The following is a 17,962-nucleotide window of genomic DNA, read 5'->3' as shown; positions in this document are numbered from 1 at the left end:
GTGCTGAGCAGCACTGAGGTCAGGGAGTGATCAGCTGGGTAGAGTGCAGTGTGAGCACTTCTATAGGAAAAGCAGATCCAGAGGCGGGACACGGGAATCATCATCATCATCCTGCTCCCAGGGAGGGGACAAGGGGGCTCCTCACCAACAAAGAGGAAGTGCTGCCTTGTGGCTGCTGCTTATTAACTTTTTTCACTCCTCAGTGTTCTTGCTGCAGGGTCTGTGTGCCTGGCACTAAGCTGGGGGAGCTTGTTTACATCATTACTTGAGGATCATTTGGGGAGGGCAAGGCTGGATGTGGGGTGGCTGAGAAGCATGAGAAGCCCATTGCTTTGATTCTGATGGTCCATGGACTGCACTGGGATGATCTGATCCTACTGAGAGCTGTTGATTGGTGTATCTGAGGACTGTTGTATCTGAGCATCCTCCAAGTTTCCATCCCATGGCTGCTGCCTGCTTATCTGTCACCCTGTACTCGGGGTCTCTGCTGCTGATCATCACCTGTATGGCCAGCCAAGGTAAGCACTGTATCTCTGCATTCCTGTGCACACAGGCTACCCTCAGGAAATCACATCGCTGTGAAGGGAAAGTATCTAGAGAGGTTGTGGGACACTGGCCAATATTATTATTATTTATTGTATTTATAAAGCACCAACATAGTACGCAGCGCTAAACAATAAATAGGGGATTAATAATTATGTTATTATTATTTAGAGATGTAATCTTAATTATGAAACTGTCAGTGAGTCGTTCATTTTCTGAACTTAATTAGGCCTGTGCAGATTTCTGGTTTGGCCCAGGGGCGTAACTAGAAGGGAGCAGCACCTGCGATCATAGGGGAGCCCAGAGTAACCTTCCCTTCCTCCAGTACAGGGGACTATACTTCAGATCAGGTGTTTGTGTGGCTACACATGTTATGGGTGTGAAGATTATGATGGCCACACTTGTTTTATGACGGCCCGAAGGCCGTGAAAGGCACCAAAGGGAGGCAAGGGAAGGGGTGTGAACATAGGGGAACCACATCAAAGTTTTGTTGGGGTGCCTCATGAATTGTGGTTGCGCCACTGGTTTGGCCCCTGATGATCCTGGTTCCCATAGATTGTTACTACTGGAAAGTCCATTTTGATGTTCCTATGGCCTGTTATGACGATGAACATAATTACACATTTATCAGGTCTGATATTTTCCACAATATTTCTCATTGAGCTTCACAGAGTACATTGAACAATTCATGTCACTAACTGTCTCCCGGAGGAGCTCACAGTATAATCGCTGTCAGTGATATCGACTGATATCTGTACTGCAATTGAGGGTCACTTTGGGGGCAAACCAAGTCGCCTAGCAGCATTTGTTGTGGGGGATGGAGGAAACCGTTGCACTCTGAGTAAACCCAGGAGAAGATACATTGGCCCTTTTTCTCCTCGGAGATCATTTTCCATCTTCATTTTAAAAGATGTTTTCAGCACTCTGCAATTAAAAAAATTCCAAAAGATAGGTGAAGAACAATGTCCATGCTTGCTGGTAGCCTAAAAGACAGTTTATTGATAAGGTGTAAAATTAGGAGAAGAAGTAGGAAATAAAAGTTAATTGAATAAGGGCATTAGCGTCAATCGCATGATTGTAACATTGCAAGGTGACAGCGATGGTTGCATATTTGAATTGGAGTTACTTTATTTTTTCCTCTGCAGAGTATGGGATGGTTTACATTTTTGTTTCTCTGTCTTGGAGAATCTCTTTAATTTTCCGTCCAGACAGGAACTGGGTCAATAGTTCTTCAGGTATGCAGCTGGTAAGAAATATTCATGGAAGTTCAAGACACATGAAGTGAGGGAAAACATGGGATCTCAGCAAATATTAAAAACTCAAAAGAGGTTCTAAATCCTTTGCATTATATTAAAAACTAAAATATTTGTTTCCTTACAGTCAGCTGGCTAAAGCAATTATAGTATTTGTCATTTGCTTTAACTAACAGACTGCGGACAGCTAGAGATCCTCCTAAAAATGCTCGTGCTTTCCTGTGTAAAGAGGTAAGGTTGAGGAGAAGTAGGAGGTCACTCGTGCTATCCTGTGTGGAGAGGTGAGGCCGTGGAGAAGCAGGAGGTCACTTGTTCTGTCTTGTGAGAGGTGAGGGTGAGGAGAAGCAAGAGGCCGCTTATGCTGTCCTGTGTAGAAAGGTGAGTGCGAGGAGAAGCAGGTGGCTACTTGCGCTGTCCTGTGTAGAGAGGTGAGGAGAAGCAGGAGGCCGCATGTGCTGTCCTGTGTAGAGTGGTGAGGGTGAGGAGAAGCAGGAGGCCGCTTGTGCTGTCCTGTGTAGAGTGGTGAGGGTAAGGAGAAGCAGTAGGCTGCTTGTGCTGTCCTGTGTAGAGAGGTGAGGAGAAGCAGGAGGCTGCTTGTGCTGTCCTGTGTAGAGATGTGAGGGTGAGTAGAAGCAGGAGGCCGCCTGTGCTGTCCTGTGTAGAGAAGTGAGGGTGAGTAGAAGCAGGAGGCCGCCTGTGCTGTCCTGTGTAGAGATGTGAGGGTGAGTAGAAGCAGGAGGCCGCTTGTGCTGTCCTGTGTAGAGAGGTGAGGAGAAGCAGGAGGCCGCGTGTGCTGTCCTGTGTAGAGAGGTGTGGGTGAGGAGAAGCAGGAGGCCGTGTGTGCTGTCCTGTGTAGAGAGGTGAGGGTGAGGAGAAGCAGGAGGCCGCTTGTGCTGTCCTGTGTAGAGAGGTGAGGGTGAGGAGAAGCAGGAGGCTGCTTGTGCTGTCCTGTCTAGAAAGGTGAGGGTGAGGAGAAGCAGGAGGCCGCTTGTGCTGTCCTGTGTAGAGATGTGAGGGTGAATAGAAGCAGGAGGCCGCTTGTGCTGTCCTGTGTAGAGAGGTGTGGGTGAGGAGAAGCAGGAGGCCACTTGTGCTGTCCTGTGTAGAAAGGTGAGTGTGAGGAGAAGCAGGAGGCTGCTTGTGCCGTCCTGTCTAGAAAGGTAAGGGTGAGGAGAAACAGGAGGATGCTTGTGCTGTCCTGTGTAGAGAGGTGTGGGTGAGGAGAAGCTAGAGGCTGCTTGTGCTGTCCAGTTTAGACAGGGGAGGGTAAGGAGAAGCAGGAGACTACTTTTGCTATGTAGAGAGGTGTAGGAGAGGAGAAGCAAGAGGCCACTTGTGCTGTCCTGTGTAGAGTGATGAGGGTGAGGAGAAGCAGGAGGCCGTGCGTGCTGTCCTGTGTAGAGTGGTGAGGGTGAGAATAAGCAGGAGGCCGCTTGTGCGGTCCTGTGTAGAGAGGTGAGGGTGAGGAGAAGCAGGAGGCCGTGTGTGCTGTCCTGTGTAGAGAGGTGTGGGTGAGGAGAAGCAGGAGGTCACTTGTGCTATCCTGTGTAGAGAGGTGTGGGTGAGGAGAAGCAGGAGGCTGCGTGTGCTGTCCTGTGTAGAGAGGTGTGGGTGAGGAGAAGCAGGAGGCCGCTTGTGCTGTCCTGTGTAGAGAGGTGTGGGTGAGGAGAAGCAGGAGGTCACTTGTGCTGTCCTGTGTAGAGAGGTGTGGGTGAGGAGAAGCAGGAGGCTGCGTGTGCTGTCCTGTGTAGAGAGGTGAAGAGAAGCAGGAGGCCGCATATGCTGCCCTGTGTAGAGAGGTGAGGAGAAGCAGGAGGCTGCTTGTGCTGTCCTGTGTAGAGAGGTGAGGGTGAGAAGCAGAAAGCTGCTTGTGCTGTCCTGTGTAGAGAGGTGAGGGTGAGGAGAAGCAGGAGGCCGCTTGTGCTGTCCTGTGTAGAGAGGTGAGGGTGAGGAGAAGCAGGAGGCCGCTTGTGCTGTCCTGTGTAGAGAGGTGAGGGTGAGGAGAAGCAGGAGGCCGCGTATGCTGTCCTGTGTAGAGTGGTGAGGTTGAGGAGAAGCAGAGAGGTGAGGAGAAATAGGAGGCCGCATGTGCTGTCCTGTGTAGAGAGGTGAGGAGAAGTAGGAGGCCACGTGTGCTGTCCTGTGTAGAGAAGTGAGAGTGAGGGGAAGCAGGAGGCTGCGTGTGCTGTCCTGTGTAGAGAGGTGAGGAGAAGCAGGAGGCTGCTTGTGCTGTCCTGTGTAGAGAGGTGAGGGTGAGGAGAAGCAGGAGGCCGCTTGTGCTGTCCTGTGTAGAGAAGTGAGAGTGAGGGGAAGCAGGAGGCCGCGTGTGCTGTCCTGTGTAGAGATGTGAGGGTGAATAGAAGCAGGAGGCCGCTTGTGCTGTCCTGTGTAGAGAGGTGTGGGTGAGGAGAAGCAGGAGGCCACTTGTGCTGTCCTGTGTAGAAAGGTGAGTGTGAGGAGAAACAGGAGGCCGCGTGTGCTGTCCTGTGTAGAGTGGTGAGGGTGAGGAGAAGCAGGAGGCTGCTTGTGCAGTCCTGTGTAGAGAGGTGAGGAGAAGCAGGAGGCCGCGTGTGCTGTCCTGTGTAGAGTGGTTAGGAGAAGCAGGAGGCCGCTTGTGCTGTCCTGTGTAGAGAAGTGAGAGTGAGGGGAAGCAGGAGGCCGCGTGTGCTGTCCTGTGTAGAGAGGTGAGGAGAAGCAGGAGGCCGCGTGTGCTGTCCTGTGTAGAGTGGTGAGGAGAAGCAGGAGGCCGCGTGTGCTGTCCTGTGTAGAGAGGTGAGAGTGAGGAGAAGCAGGAGGCTGCTTGTGCTGTCCTGTGTAGAGAGGTGAGGCGAAGCAGGAGGCCGTGTGTGCTGTCCTGTGTAGAGAGGTGAGGGTGAGGAGAAGCAGGAGGTCGCTTGTGCTGTCCTGTGTAGAGAGGTGAGGGTGAGGAGAAGCAGGAGGCTGCTTGTGCTGTCCTGTGTAGAGAGGTGAGGAGAAGTAGGAGGCCGCATGTGCTGTCCTGTGTAGAGAGGTGAGGAGAAGTAGGAGGCCGCATGTGCTGTTCTGTGTAGAGAGGTGAGGAGAAGCAGGAGGCCGCATGTGCTGTTCTGTGTAGAGAGGTGAGGAGAAGCAGGAGGCCGCATGTGCTGTTCTGTGTAGAGAGGTGAGGAGAAGCAGGAGGCCGCATGTGCTGTCCTGTGCAAAGTGGTGAGGGTGAGGAGAAGCAGGAGGCCGCTTGTGCTGTCCTGTGTAGAGAGGTGAGGAGAAGTAGGAGGCCGCATGTGCTGTCCTGTGTAGAATGGTGAGGGTGAGGAGAAGCAGGAGGCCGCGTGTGCTGTCCTGTGTAGAGAGGTGTGGGTGAGGAGAAGCAGGAGGCCGTGTGTGCTGTCCTGTGTAGAGTGGTGAGGGTGAGGATAAGCAGGAGGCCGCTTGTGCTGTCCTGTGTAGAGAGGTGAGGGTGAGGAGAAGTAGGAGGCCGTGTGTGCTGTCCTGTGTAGAGTGGTGTGGGTGAGAAGACGCAGGAAGCTGCTTGTGCTGTCCGGTGTGGGTGAGGAGAAGCAGGAGGCTGCGTGTGCGGTCCTGTGTAGAGAGGTGAGGGTGAGGAGAAGCAGGAGGCTGCTTGTGCTGTCCTGTGTAGAGAGGTGAGGAGAAGTAGGAGGCCGCGTGTGCTGTCCTGTGTAGAGAGGTGAGGGTGAGGAGAAGCAGGAGGCCGCGTGTGCTGTCCTGTGTAGAGAGGTGTGGGTGAGGAGAAGCAGGAGGCTGCGTGTGCTGTCCTGTGTAGAGAGGTGAGGGTGAGGAGAAGCAGGAGGCTGCTTGTGCTGTCCTGTGTAGAGAGGTGAGGAGAAGTAGGAGGCCGCGTGTGCTGTCCTGTGTAGAGAGGTGAGGGTGAGGAGAAGCAGGAGGCCGCGTGTGCTGTCCTGTGTAGAGAGGTGTGGGTGAGGAGAAGCAGGAGGCCGCTTGTGCTGTCCTGTGTAGAGAGGTGTGGGTGAGGAGAAGCAGGAGGCTGCGTGTGCTGTCCTGTGTAGAGAGGTGAGGAGAAGCAGGAGGCTGCGTGTGCTGTCCTGTGTAGAGAGGTGAGGAGAAGCAGGAGGCTGCGTGTGCTGTCCTGTGTAGAGAGGTGAGGGTGAGGAGAAGCAGGAAGCTGCTTGTGCTGTCCTGTGTAGAGAGGTGAGGAGAAGTAGGAGGCCGCTTGTGCTGTCCTGTGTAGACAGGTGTGGGTGAGGAGAAGCAGGAGGCCGTGTGTGCTGTCCTGTGTAGAGAGGTGAGGAGAAGCAGGAGGCCGCTTGTGCTGTCCTGTGTAGAGAGGTGTGGGTGAGGAGAAGCAGGAGGCCGCGTGTGCTGTTCTGTGTAGAGAGGTGTGGGTGAGGAGAAGCAGGAGGCCGCATGTGCTGTCCTGTGTAGAGAGGTGAGGAGAAGTAGGAGGCTGCATGTGCTGTCCTGTGAGGAGAAGCAGGAGGCCGCATGTGCTGTCCTGTGTAGAGTGATGAGGGTGAGGAGAAGCAGGAGGCCATGTGTGCTGTCCTGTGTAGAGTGGTGAGGGTGAGGAGAAGCAGGAGGCTGCGTGTGCTGTCCTGTGTAGAGAGGTATGGGTGAGGAGAAGCAGGAGGCCATGTGTGCTGTCCTGTGTAGAGTGGTGAGGGTGAGGATAAGCAGGAGGCCGCTTGTGCTGTCCTGTGTAGAGAGGTGAGGGTGAGGAGAAGCAGGAGGCCGCTTGTGCTGTCCTGTGTAGAGAGGTGAGGAGAAGCAGGAGGCTGCGTGTGCTGTCCTGTGTAGAGAGGTGAGGAGAAGCAGGAGGCCGCGTGTGCGGTCCTGTGTAGAGAGGTGAGGGTGAGGAGAAGCAGGAGGCCGCTTGTGCTGTCCTGTGTAGAGAGGTGAGGGTGAGGAGAAGCAGGAGGCCGCGTGTGCGGTCCTGTGTAGAGAGGTGAGGGTGAGGAGAAGCAGGAGGCCGCTTGTGCTGTCCTGTGTAGAGAGGTGAGGGTGAGGAGAAGTAGGAGGCCGCATGTGCTGTCCTGTGTAGAGAGGTGAGGAGAAGTAGGAGGCCGCGTGTGCTGTCCTGTGTAGAGTGGTGTGGGTGAGAAGACGCAGGAAGCTGCTTGTACTGTCCTGTGTAGAGAGGTGTGGGTGAGGAGAAGCAGGAGGCTGCGTGTGCTGTCCTGTGTAGAGAGGTGAGGAGAAGCAGGAGGCCCCGTGTGCGATTCTGTGTAGAGAGGTAAGGGTGAGGAGAAGCAGGAGGCCGCTTGTGCTGTCCTGTGTAGAGAGGTGTGGGTGAGGAGAAGCAGGAGGCTGCTTGTGCTGTCCTGTGTAGAGAGGTGAGGAGAAGTAGGAGGCCGCATGCGCTGTCCTGTGTAGAGAGGTGAGGAGAAGTAGGAGGCCGCGTGTGCTGTCCTGTGTAGAGAGGTGAGGGTGAGGAGAAGCAGGAGGCCGCGTGTGCTGTCCTGTGTAGAGAGGTGTGGGTGAGGAGAAGCAGGAGGCCGCTTGTGCTGTCCTGTGTAGAGAGGTGTGGGTAAGGAGAAGCAGGAGGCCGCTTGTTCTGTCCTGTGTAGAGAGGTGTGGGTGAGGAGAAGCAGGAGGCCGTGTGTGCTGTCCTGTGTAGAGAGGTGTGGGTGAGGAGAAGAAGGAGGCCGCATGTGCTGTCCTGTGTAGAGAGGTGAGGAGAAGAAGGAGGCCGCATGTGCTGTCCTGTGTAGAGAGGTATGGGTGAGGAGAAGCAGGAAGCTACGTGTGCTGTCCTGTGTAGAGAGGTGAGGAGAAGAAGGAGGCCGCATGTGCTGTCCTGTGTAGAGAGGTGAGTAGAAGAAGGAGGCTGCATGTGCTGTCCTGTGTAGAGAGGTGAGTAGAAGAAGGAGGCCGCATGTGCTGTCCTGTGTAGAGAGGTGAGTAGAAGAAGGAGGCCGCATGTGCTGTCCTGTGTAGAGAGGTTAGTAGAAGAAGGAGGCCGCATGTGCTGTCCTGTGTAGAGAGGTATGGGTGAGGAGAAGCAGGAAGCTACGTGTGCTGTCCTGTGTAGAGAGGTGAGGAGAAGCAGGAGGCCGCATGTGCTGTCCTGTGTAGAGAGGTGTGGGTGAGGAGATGCAGGAAGCCAACTTGGGAAATTGTACTGCCTTCCCAAGTTGCTGGGCCTTATAAACTGGAGCCATGACCAACAGCATGCACTAAACATGCTAATTGGAGTAGCTTCCACCACAATATACACACTACTCTGAAGGTGATGTGTTTGTAAGAAAGAAGCAGCCCAAGGTGTTGTCATACCTCTACAGATGGGTAAAATAATTATTTGTATCGTTTAGGAAGTGATTAGGACTGCAGTCATCACTTTCCTTTATGCTTCTATCGTACAAACAAAACAGTACATAGAAGCTTATTTTCTCTGACACTTAAAGGGAACTAAGCATCTTTTTTTCCTGCAGTATCTCCTGCTTTCTAATAGCTGTAGGAGTTGCCATGTCCCCCTTGTAGCTGCCCTTACTTATCCAGGGGAAGGTGTGAAGATAGCATCTGTGACCTCTCTAAACACTTTGAAGAAAAGCGTCCTATTCCCCCCCCCCCCCTCACTGATAAAAGCTTTTGTCTGCACTTTGCTGATGTGTGCAATAGAAGAGGTAAAATAGTTTTTTTTTTATAATGAGCCACAATGTTAGCATTCATTTTTAATGTGCTATTAAGATGCCCTGTGTGCTAAAAATGGTGCTTGGTTTACTTTAACTTTTCCTGCTGACTTGCTGAGGTGACACAACCTGTCGGGCTGAAAATGATGTGAGTTTTCAATGTGCTGACATCACCAGCAAGAAGAAAGCTCCCATACAGAGAAAAAAAAAATAGCAGCAGAAGTTCGTTATGGGAAAGAAATGTCAGTGGAAAGACACTGTAGTAAGCTTGTCTGTAACTTCAAGTTGTATACAAGGTCAGATTTATGTGAATTGTTTGGTCAGAAGCCCCTTCACTAGCTATTTCCTGTAGGGGTAGAACTCTAGAGCTGCGGGCTACAGTCATCCTGGATTAAGGGCCCATTCACACTTAAAAGCGAATAATCGTAGAGATTAGCGTGGTAAAATCACTGTACACTTCTGCGATTCAGAGCGATCATGATCAGCGCTTTATTAAGCACTGTTCCGCGATCGCTCCAGAATCGTGGCAAAATGCTGCCGGTACCACGTTTTGCGATTGGCGCTTATCGCTAATCAGCCACGATCGGCGCCAATCGAGGCAGTGAGATCACTGCGATAAGGTTAGAATAGCACTAGCGCTTTAAAAAGCGCTAGCGCTTCAGCGATTAGTGCTAATCGCCTTAGTGAGAACATGCCCTTACAGGGAATCTAAAGTAAAGGGGATATGGAGGTTGCCATATTTATTTCCTTTTAAACACTGTACACTGCCTTGCAGTCCTGCTGATCTTTGGCTTCAGTAGTCTCTTAATCACATACCTGAAACAAGCATGCAGATAATCTTGACATTTTTTGTCAACATCTAATTAGCATGCTTATGGTCTATATCTAAAAGTATTAGAGGCAGATGGCCAGCAAGACAGCCAAGCAACTGCTACCGCCTCCTCCAATTCACTGTTCGGCCTGAAACACACCAGAGGAGTTTTTCTGAGCGTTTTGAGTTTTTAAATCTGCTGCTAAGGTTATCCTATGTGTCTGTGCACACTGGAGCAATGAGGTTTTGTAAAAAACCCCATAGCATTACATTGGGAAGAGGTTTTGAAACCTCTAAAAGCTCTTCCCAATGTAATGCTATGGGGTTTTTTACAAAACCTCATTGCTCCAGTGTGCACAGACACATAGGATAACATTAGCAGCAGATTTAAAAACTCAAAACGCTCAGAAAAACTCCTCTGGTGTGTTTCAGGCCTTCCTCTGTTTTGGGCTTGCTACCTGTTTATTCCTGGGTGTCCTTCTTTAAACCTCTATCCAAGATCCCCCCCCCCCCCCCCTTTGTTTTTGCCCTAAAGCCTATAACAGAATGAAGAATTCCAACACTACTTAAAGGGGGACTATGGCGAAAAATTGTAAAATTTAAAATATGTGCAAACGGACAAATGAGAAATACGTTTTTTTCGTAAAATGAGCTATAAATTAATTTTCCCCTATGTTGGTTTCACTTACAGTTGGTAGTAGAAATGTGATAGAAGTGACAGGTTTTGGACAAGTCCATCTGTTCATAGGGGATTCTCAGCAAGGCTTTTTATTCTTTATAAAGATATTCCCTAAAAAGGATTTATACAAAGATGCTGGCCAGCTTCCCTGCTCGCTACACAGTTTTTTGGTAGTTGGACAGAGCAACTGCCATTCACTAAAAACTCGGTATACAGAGGCGCCAGAGTAGAGTAAAACGTTTTAAAAACCGCTTAAAAGGAGAGGGGGATGTTAAGGTGGACTCACCTCCCTCTTACAAAAAAAGAAAACTCACTTGAGTCTCAATAAAACATAATTGTCAAGTAATTATTCAACTCCACAAATGCAACGCGTTTCGCAGGCGTGACCCCGCTTCCTCAGGCAAAAATGGAAGCACAACTCAGTGGGTCAAGCAATAAGTTTGAGCGCTCAAACTTATTGCTTGACCCACTGAGTTGTGCTCCCATTTTTGCCTGAGGAAGCGGGGTCACGCCCACGAAACGCGTTGCATTTGTGGAGTTGAATAATTACTTGACAATTCTATTTTATTGAGACTCAAGTGAGTTTTCTTTTTTTGTAAGAGGGAGGTGAGTCCACCTTAACATCCCCCTCTCCTTTTAAGCGGTTTTTAAAACGTTTTACTCTGGCGCCTCTGTATACCGAGTTTTTGCTGATCTTCTAGTCCACCCTGGGTGGAGGGGTGCATCCCCATCTACTATCTACAGAGAGCGACTTCTTAACCTGAGTGGGGTCAGGTCCTAATGCTCCCCACCTGCATTTAAAGTGGTTGCCTATGGGTAACCCGTGTTTGTGAGTGTGTGTGTATATATATATATATATATATATATATATATATATATATATATATATGTGTATATATATATATATATATATATATATGTATATATATATATATATATATATATATATATATATATATATATATATATATATATATATATATATATATATATATATGTATATATATATGTATATATATGTATATATATATATATATATATATATATATATATATATATATATATATATATATATATATATATATATACACATACATACATAAAATTGTATTGAACTCTTCATTTCACCTGACAATACTGCACCATATTGGGCTCTCAATTCTCTTCTTGTTTTTAAGCATGCCATTCACTAAGTGCTTTTGAAAATAAATAAATCCCTGAGAATCCCCTATGAGGAGATGGACTAGTCCAAAACCTGTCAGATTTCCAGTACCTACTGTAAGTGACAGCAACAAAGGAGAAAAGTAATTTATGGCTCATTTTACTCTGGAAAAAACCAGGGCTGTGGAGTCGGTCCAAAAATCCACCGACTCCGACTCCTCAGTTTAGGATTCCACCGACTCCGACTCCACGACTCCGACTCCTCTAATTTGCATATTACAATTTTGTTGATTAAAAGTATGTAACATGAAATTCGTCTCTTAACTGCCAATGCTTAGGAATTTTACAAGACAACTGAAGTGAGAAGGATATGTAGACTACTATATTTATTCCCTTTAGACTAAAACTAGTCCTTGGTAAGAGTACTTGTAAAAGGTACGAACCGGAACAAAGAACATCTATCAGGCCCTAGGCAATGTAAGTGTGGGTACATGTAAGAATGATGTGCAGGTATTCTGCAGGGGAATGAGGAGATTGTAAACAGACAACACCTCTGTGTTCAATGTGCACAGCATTCTCAGTGGATTCCCTGCAGCTCTGTGGGGAGTGCATATGTAGAGTATAGTACTACTGTGTAACAAAGTAAACCTGAGACAGATGAAATTAAAGTTTTATACATAACTGGGGATTCCTCCAGCCGCCTTCAGGATAATCAGTCCCTCGTTGTCCTCCTCCACCACCTGGATCTTCTGCTATGAGTCCAGGTACTTGAGCCAGTCAAGCGTAGTGCACATGCACACACTCCGCCGCCAGGAGCATACTACTCCTGTGCAGCACTATTGCGCAGGTGCAGAATGCTCCTGGCTGTGGGAGCGGCATGCGGCCGGACAGCGCTGACTGGCTGAATTACCAGGACTCATAGCAGAAGATCCGGGTGGTGGAAGACAGTGAGGGACTGATTAGCCTGAAGGGGGCTGGAGGAAGCCCCAGGTATGTATAAAACTTTACTTTTCACCCATCTCAGTTTCCCTTTAATTTGTAGTCACCAAACCAAATTTTAATAACATATCAAATTATTTGATTTCATCAGCAAAGGGAGTGCATACATTTGCATAAATCAGCATCAATGCAGAATTATTTCCATCTCGTTGACCATCTCTATTAGTGACATGGCTAACCATCAGGCTTTATTCTTACAGCATAGATGTTATTTAGTATATATAAGAGATTCCTGTGTACACATCATATATACAGTCACAATCAGATATGTATATCTGACTTTAAAAATACGGGGACTGCTTTATTGAAGCAGCACAAGTAACTAATTTTGATTGGTTTATTTCATTTTTGTAGACTAAGCACAGCTATTACTGTATATATACTGTATATATACATTATTTTTAATGACTATTATCTGAGAAATAGAACATTTTATCATATTTTCTATTTTAATTACAGTTACAAATTCATTAGGAGTCGGAGTTGGTGCATTTTTTCCCGACTCCGACTCCAGGCACCCAAAATTGCCCGACTCCACGACTCCGACTCCACAGCCCTGGAAAAAACATACTTCTTATTTGTATATGTTTGCACATATTTTAAATTTTACAATTTTTCGCCATAGTGCCCCTTTAACCTCTGAGGGACAGTCAGGCTTGACCTTGCACTAGCTAGGAGCCTCACCCTGCCCTTCCCCCAGACCTCTCCCTCATCAATAGATTTGAATAGAATGGAGGATGAGTGGCCGGTGAGCCATGTCTCTTCACATAACCCAAGAATGTCGTGCTCCAGTCATCAAGGGCCTTACCCATGCCAGTGTTTAGGATGGATAGAGAAAGGGAGAAATGTGTTCTACTAGTCTAACCACACCCTTCCTCTGGTCCTCCTCCTCCCTGGCTGTTCCCTCATTCCTCCCTGGGTCTTTCCTCCTCTCCAGCTGGCTTTTCAGTGCTGCTCCAGCACTGACACTTGTCTTCTCAGTGAAAGCTGGCACAATTCCCTTGGTACTGCACACTTCCTCAAAAAAATACTTCCCACAATTCCCCTGGTATGGCACACTTCCTCTCAAAATGGCAACAACACATAGACCAGGTAAAATAAAAATAAAATCTGAGGCATATATCAGGACCTATTTTATTTTTTTTAAAAACGGGGGGTTACATACATTTTTGGGTCACAAACTATTTTATGGCAATTTTTAATTTTTGGCTGTTACAACCCCCTTTAAAAGGAAATAATTATAGCTGCCTCCATATCTGTCTCACATCAGGTTCCCTTTAATATGCATTGTAACAATTGTCCCTAATTCATGTGTGAAGCCAGTGGAATTTTGTGTGTGAGCCGCTGTATATTTTTTTCACCAGACGGGATAGTATTCCTGGAAACCGAGGCGCCCAGTCCAGCAGGATAAGCTCTGGCAGAATATCCTGTGTGTGTACAGATCTCCATGTGTGTCAGCCTGGGAATGAGGCCTTGTTTCCAGGACTGCCCAGTCCTGCAGGATAAGCTCTGACAGAATATCCTATGTGTGTACAGATCTCCATGTGTGTCAGCCTGGGAATGAGGCCTTGTTTCCAGGAGCGCCCAGTCCTGCAGGATAAGCTCTGGCAGAATATCCTGTGTGTGTACAGATCTCCATGTGTGTCAGCCTGGGAATGAGGCCTTGTTTCCAGGACAGCCCAGTCCTGCAGGATAAGCTCTGACAGAATATCCTATGTGTGTACAGATCTCCATGTGTGTCAGCCTGGGAATGAGGCCTTGTTTCCAGGAGCGCCCAGTCCTGCAGGATAAGCTCTGACAGAATATCCTATGTGTGTACAGATCCCCATGTGTGTCAGCCTGGGAATGAGGCCTTGTTTCCAGGAGCCCATAGTCCAGCAGGATAGGCTCTGGCAGAATATCCTATGTGTGTACAGATCCCCATGTGTGTCAGCCTGGGAATGAGGCCTTGTTTCCAGGAGCGCACAGTCCAGCAGGATAAGCCCTGGCAGAATATCCTATGTGTGTACAGATCCCCATGTGTGTCAGCCTGGGAATGAGGCCTTGTTTCCAGGAGCCCATAGTCCAGCAGGATAGGCTCTGGCAGAATATCCTATGTGTGTACAGATCCCCATGTGTGTCAGCCTGGGAATGAGGCCTTGTTTCCAGGAGCGCACAGTCCAGCTGGATAAGCTCTGGCAGAATATCCTATGTGTGTACAGATCTCCATGTGTGTCAGCCTGGGAATGAGGCATTGTCTCCAGGACCGCCCAGTCTAGCAGGATAAGCCCTGGCAGAATATCCTATGTGTGTACAGATCTCCATGTATGTCAGCCTGGGAATGAGGCCTTGTTTCCAGGAGCCCACAGTCCAGCAGGATAGGCTCTGGCAGAATATCCTATGTGTGTACAGATCTCCATGTGTGTCAGCCAGGGAATGACACCTTGTTTCCCGGAGTGCACAGTCCAGCAGGATAAGCTCTGTCAAAATATCCTATGTGTGTACAGATCTCCATGTGTGTCTGCCTGGGAATAAGGCCTTGTTTCCAGGAGTGCCCAGTCCAGCAGGATACGCTCTGTCAGAATATCCTGTGTGTGTACAGATCTCCATGTGTGTCAGCCTGGGAATGTGGCCTTGTTTTCAGGAGCCCACAGTCCAGCAGGATAGGGTCTGGCAGAATATCCTATGTGTGTACAGATCTCCATGTGTGTCAGCCTGGGAATGAGGCCTTGTTTCCAGGAGTGCACAGTCCAGCAGGACAAGCTCTGGCAGAATATCCTATGTGTGTACAGGTCTCCATGTGTGTCAGCCTGGGAATGAGGCCTTGTTTCCAGGAGCACACAGTCCTGCAGCATACGCTCTGGCAGAATAGCCTATGTGTGTACAGATCTCCATGTGTGTCAGCCTGGGAATGTGGCCTTGTTTCCAGGAGCACACAGTCCTGCAGGATAAGCTCTGGCAGAATATCCTATGTGTGTACAGATCTCCATGTGTGTCAGCCTGGGAATGAGGCTTGCAGAGAGACTTCCTGTATAGTGGATACTGTATGAACTCCTGCTAGTTAATTAAGCAGTGTGTTATGTAAACATGGTTTGCAGGTGGCCAGAATCCAGGCTGTAATCCTCTTAGGACAAAGCCATTGTCCTGGCCAGTGAGATCTGTGGAGAGAGTGTTGTGATTTCACTTTTCTACAATAGACTTGTCATGAAATGACATTTATTGGGTTAGTTGACATGGCATTAGGAGCTGTTGCCATTTTAGTCTGTCATTTCCCCTATTTAATTTTCACAGCACAGTAAACCCCTCATTATCCGGCACCAATGGGGATTGGCTGATGCTGGATAAGTGTAGTTTCTGGTTTCTTGAGAGTCAATGTAAAAGATATGCCTACTTACCATAAACTCTGTATTAATGTTGAAATACAGGAATTAAAAACACATTAATACAATAGACAGACTTGACTTAATATAACAGAGGTTTAGTACTGTATAGTGATGGGTCGTTCACGAACGAGCCGGCTCTTTGCTGCGAACGACAAAAGCCGGTTCTCAGTTTTGAAAGAGCCGATGCCTCAGCCGCCCCACACAGCTCTGATTTGCTGTGTAATAAAGGGCACTGAGGCATGCTGGGAGATGTAGTCCTCTTGCAGCTTGTAGGAGTGTATGGGGCGGAGCAGAGCAGTAGCAGGAGGGATTGCCCCAGTCAGAGAAGCAGTCTGGAGTTGTCATGGAGATGGGGGCGGGGCTTTTACTCCGATTCTGAGTGGTGTCTAGTGATATTTAATGAAGAGCCGATTCAGAGCCGTAAGAGCCGTCTCTTTAATGGGAGCCGATTCAGAAGAGCCGATTTTCCAAGAAGAGCCGGAATTCCCATCACTAGTACTGTATAAAGAATTGTTAAAGTAGATTTATACATCCCGCAAGGCCAGATTTTATTGTTCTGGTTTCTTGGGTATTCTGGTTAACTGGGTTCTGGATAACCGGGGTTTTACTGAGTAACCAAGCAGCTTGGGGCGATCCAAACCACTAGGAACTTATAGGGAACTAACAGAGACTGAAAAGCCTCCTACTAAACAGCAATGCTTGGTGTTATTTGCCTTCTTAGAACAAAAGATATTTGCAATAATTCAGCTTGAAGTAAACATCCGTGGTTACCCACAATGCACCACTACTGAATATGCAAACTTTCTCTTTATGCCCCTGAAGCCAGGCTTGCTGTAAATAGAAGATGAGGGCCCCTGGATTGCTATTGCAGTTTGCCTCCACTGGGCGTTTGATTTTAGGGTTTGGAACAACATCAGGTCTAAGATGGACACCACTTTAGTTAAAGTGGCTATTTAGTTAAAATAGAAAACACTTAATTAGCTTTTTCCTTATTTACCTCTTGGTGTTCAATGTTGCGTCTCCCAGTGAGCAGTTGTGGTTACTTGTATGGACTGTACTGGCAGAGGGGAGCTGGATGGTTGAGGGGGTGAACCCACCGATAGACTATTTTGCATTGCAGCTGACATGTAGAAGTTAGTAGGGCTGTGGAGTCGGTAGAAAAATCATCCGACTCCTCAGTTTATGAATCTACCGACTCCAGGTACCCAACATTGCTCCGACTCCAACTCCACAGTTCTGGAAGTTAGATTGGACCCGTTAACTGAATACATGTTTTTACACCAACTTTAGGTCCACTTTAAAGTTTACTTTCTATGAGAAATTTGTGAACCTCTATTGAAGATCGAAAAAAAACCCTGAGTCTGAGTGTCTGTACAGGGCTAGGAAAACATTTATGCCAGGAGTCTTGCTTTACTGGCCACAGAAAAACTTCATATAGCACCACAGCTACAATATGGGGAGGGGGGGGGCTGTTATAATACAAACACCTGCTACCTGACTATTCCTGGGTGTCCTTCTTTAAACCTTTCTCCAAGATTGTATTTCCTCCCTTCCTAATTGCCTTAACTCCTGTAACCTGAACGAAGGCTCCCAACACTCCAGAAGCCGCCTCGTATTTAACCACCTGAGGGTCCTCAGCTTCAGTGGCTAACCGATTCTCCCTCACCCAACCTCTTGAAATGGACAGCCAGGCTTGAACTTGCACTAGCTTGGAGCCTCGCCCTGCCCTTTTCCCCAGGCCTTGCCCTCCTCAATAGACTTGATTTGAATGGAGAATGAGTAGCTGGTGAGCCTAGTCTCTTCACATAACTCAGAGATGTCACGCTCCAGTCCTTGAGCCCATGTCCATGCCAGTGTTTAGGATGGACTGAGAAAGGGAGAGACATGTTCTACTTGTTGAGCTACACCTTTCCTGATTCAGTCCCATCAATTCATTTGAGTTGTGCCCATTATGTGTGAAGGCCTCACCCTAAGCCTCCTTCAAATTTGCAAAAGCAGTAGGGAGAGGCAGCATGTGCCATGCCACCCCTGCAGAGGATACTGCAGTGGGCCAGGTCATCTGAGGACCACAGGACCAGGCCAGACCTCAGGACTACTAGTACTGGTGATACATGAGAGGGAGGGGTGAATGTTTGATTGTGGAGGGAGTGAAAGCCACAGAGGATGGTCAGGAAATAAGTGGCATATGATGTGGTGGAGGGTGCAAGGCTCTCTGAGGTGCAGTATTGCAAGTGTATGGTATTTAAAAAAACATTATTTCAAAAAAGTTTAAAGTGGGATTGTCAGCCATTAAATTCAATTCCATTGACCCACTGGTCTGTGTTTAGAATGCACTCTACAACCTGACGCTGCATTGCTAGCATTCCACTATAATCATAAATGTTTCTGCTGTATTGAATCTTATCTCAGTCAGCCTGGCTCTATTTGGTACATTGCCGAGGAGAGGGAAGCTTGTTATCTCCCCTCCCACTTTCCTGCTCCTCACTGATTGGCTGGGGGCAGTTCGGTGTGACACAAGGCTGAGAAGGGAAATGCACCTCACCCCTCTGCAGAAGCTGCTGAAATGCGAT

The 17,962-nt window shown here is 48.3% G+C and overlaps 1 protein-coding gene across 1 annotated transcript in view; it reads left to right on the top strand.

Annotated features, from left to right (window-relative positions):
• Positions 1-16: 16 nt before the first annotated feature.
• ADAM9 (ADAM metallopeptidase domain 9) overlaps positions 17-17,962 on the top strand; it is a 153,935-nt gene continuing 135,989 nt past the window's right edge. The window contains exon 1 of the mRNA XM_068274597.1: positions 17-518. Coding sequence (XP_068130698.1) covers positions 443-518 — 76 coding nt within the window. The 5' untranslated portion in view covers positions 17-442. The remainder of the gene's footprint in view (positions 519-17,962) is intronic.

This window comes from Hyperolius riggenbachi, chromosome 3 (genome assembly GCF_040937935.1).
Source record: "Hyperolius riggenbachi isolate aHypRig1 chromosome 3, aHypRig1.pri, whole genome shotgun sequence".
NCBI classification, from domain to species: domain Eukaryota; kingdom Metazoa; phylum Chordata; class Amphibia; order Anura; family Hyperoliidae; genus Hyperolius; species Hyperolius riggenbachi.
This window is presented reverse-complemented; position numbering and strand designations above follow the sequence as displayed.